The sequence below is a fragment of the Chiloscyllium plagiosum genome, chromosome 33, assembly GCF_004010195.1.
Source record: "Chiloscyllium plagiosum isolate BGI_BamShark_2017 chromosome 33, ASM401019v2, whole genome shotgun sequence".
Classification (NCBI taxonomy): Eukaryota; Metazoa; Chordata; class Chondrichthyes; order Orectolobiformes; family Hemiscylliidae; genus Chiloscyllium; species Chiloscyllium plagiosum.
In genome coordinates this window covers 496,243-498,839 of record NC_057742.1, presented here as the reverse complement: position 1 = coordinate 498,839, position 2,597 = coordinate 496,243, and the positions used below count along the sequence as shown (strand labels likewise).

General features: G+C 43.3%; 1 protein-coding gene across 3 annotated transcripts in view; it reads right to left on the bottom strand.

Annotated features, from left to right (window-relative positions):
- LOC122539698 (receptor tyrosine-protein kinase erbB-2-like) overlaps window positions 1–2,597 on the bottom strand; it is a 46,448-nt gene that overhangs the window by 34,835 nt on the left and 9,016 nt on the right. For all 3 annotated transcript variants that reach the window (XM_043674695.1, XM_043674694.1, XM_043674693.1), the window contains 2 exons: window positions 2,051–2,124; window positions 830–920 (listed from right to left, as the gene is read on the bottom strand). In XM_043674695.1, the coding sequence (XP_043530630.1) occupies window positions 830–920; window positions 2,051–2,124 (165 nt within the window). The remainder of the gene's footprint in view (window positions 1–829; window positions 921–2,050; window positions 2,125–2,597) is intronic.

Here is a 2,597-nt window from a genome sequence, read left to right as displayed (position 1 = left end):
TCCTATTTCTGCCTTCAGCCCATACTACCTCCAGAGGCAGATCCCCCTCAAACTTCCTTTCTGCAGCCGTTATACCATTTCTAATTAGCAATGCCACCCCCCCTCCTTTTTTCCCACCCTCCCTAATCTTACTGAAACATCTGTAACCAGGAACCTCCAACAACCATTCGTGTCCCTCTTCTATCCACGTTTCCGTGATGGCCACAGCATCGTAGTCCCAGGTACCGATCCATGCCTTAAGTTCACCTACCTTATTTCTGATACTCCTTGCGTTGATGTATACGCACTTGAGCCTATCTCTGTGTCCGCTAGTAGTCCCTGTCAGTGCTACCTTCTCCACCGCCTCCCTACAGTCTTGGGCATCCTGTCACACAGCTAGCTTACTTGCTGGACTACAAGTCCGGATCCCATCCCCCTGCCAAATTAGTTTAAACACCTCCGAAGAGTGCTAGCAAACCTACCCCCCAGGATATTGGTGCCCTTCTGGTTCAGGTGCAACCCGTCCTGTTTGTACAGGTCCCACCTTCCCCAGAATGCAGTCCAATTGTCCAAATATCTGAAGCCCTCCCTCCTACACCAGCCTTGCAGCCACGTGTTCAACTGCACTCTCTCCCTATTATTACAAATGTCAAATAAGGTACATAAGAATAGCTATTAACAATCGGGGCTTCTGCACACAATAGTCTGTGTGAGCACCGCAAAGGGCATGGCTCCATGTCATGCATATGTTTGGCCTTCAAGTGGATGGAGCATGAACGACAGCAGTGAAGAGAGAAAAAGAAAAAAAGGAGATGGGCCACATGCAATGATTGGTCAAAGTGAATCTCACCTGTATAACAATCGCCCTCGGATGACAGCAAGATTCTCGAATACATTGAGGTCAGTAAAATTCTGTGGCCATTCCTCAATATATAAATACCCTGCAGAGTCAGAGCAATTGCATTAAAACACATCAAAGGCACAGCACATTGCATGGTCCAGGTTCAGGGAGCAGGTAGACCAATTTGTAAAAGCATGGTTCAGGACAGCATTTTTAACAAGTCATTCATGGAATATGGGCATCCCTGACTAGGTCAGCATTTGCCACAGGGCAGTTAAGGATCAACTCTACATTGTTGTGGGTCTAAAGTCACACGTAGACCAAACCAGGGAAGGACAGTACTATCGTTACCTAATGGACATGAAATAGTTCTGGGGTTAGTATTGAGATTTGAAAGTTTTGGCTTTATTCAATGTGGCTGAGACATTGAAGAGTGATCACATCAGAAGTTTTGAATGAAATGGAGTTCCTTTCACAGGCTGGTGAAAGGCAACAAGGATACCACCTTGAGTTTAGAACAAATGGTCACACCTGCACACAGCGTTCAATTCTGAATGTCACACTTTCGAAAAGCTGTCAAGGCCTTGAGAGATTGCAGAAAAGGTTTAAAGGAATGGCGACAAGGTAGCAATTATATGCAGAGACTGGAGAAGTTCAGATTGTTCTTCTTCAAAGAAAAAGAGGGAATTTATTGCAACCATTTGAAATCACTAATAGTCTCAATAAAATAAATGAGGAGAAACAGATTCCCAGTGGCTGACAGTGAGTAACCAGAGGATACAGATTACATCCTTCCTAAAGTGTGACATTCAGAATTGAACACTGTACTATAGAGGACACAAAAGTCAATGTTGATTTCAGTAATTAAACAAGAATCAGAGGAGAAGTGGAAAAATATTATTTTAACATAGCAAGTTATATGACCTAGATTATGCTAAATAGATAAAGGAAAGATACAAATTCAACAATAAATTTCAAAAGGGAATAAGGCACATTCTTGAAGTGTAAATAAAATTTGCAGTGGTATGGAGAAAGAACAAGATTGATTGGATAGCTCTTTCAAAAACCAACATGAGCACATTGGGCCAAATGGCTTCCTTCCATAAATCTGCAAAAATGAGTAAAGAAGACTACATTCTTGCAGAACATGGCGGTATTTTCACACAGGGTTGCTGCTTTGAGTTAATCACAGCCTTTCAGGGAACAATTTGAGAAATAAATAGCCCATACCAGTGATTTCTGTCAAAGGAGCAAAGACCTGAAGCTTTCTTGGATCCAGGGGTGGAGTCTTTGTAGTTGGGTCACTGAAAAAGCAAAAAAGACTGAGTCTATTAGTACAGTGATCTGCCCCACTGCACAACAATGAAATATTTTGCCTCCTCTGTGGACCTTCCTTCCCATGAAGCATCTGCAAGGGGTCTACTTCATATTTAAATCCAATAGTGGGTGCCAGCAGAAAATTAGACAGAGCCAAATCCTATCCTGCCTTCACTAATCTGTTATATAGAACATAGAACAATACAGCACAGAACAGGCCCTTCGGCCCACGATGTTGTGCCAAACATTTGTCCTAGCTTAAGCACCCATCCATGTACCTATCCAATTGCCGCTTAAAGGTCACCAAAGATTCTGACTCTACCACTCCCACAGGCAGCGCATTCCATGCCCACACCACTCTCTGGGTAAAGAACCCACCCCTGACATCCCCCCTATACCTTCCACCTTTCACCTTAAATTTATGTCCCCTTGTAACACTCTATTGTACCCGGGGAAAAAG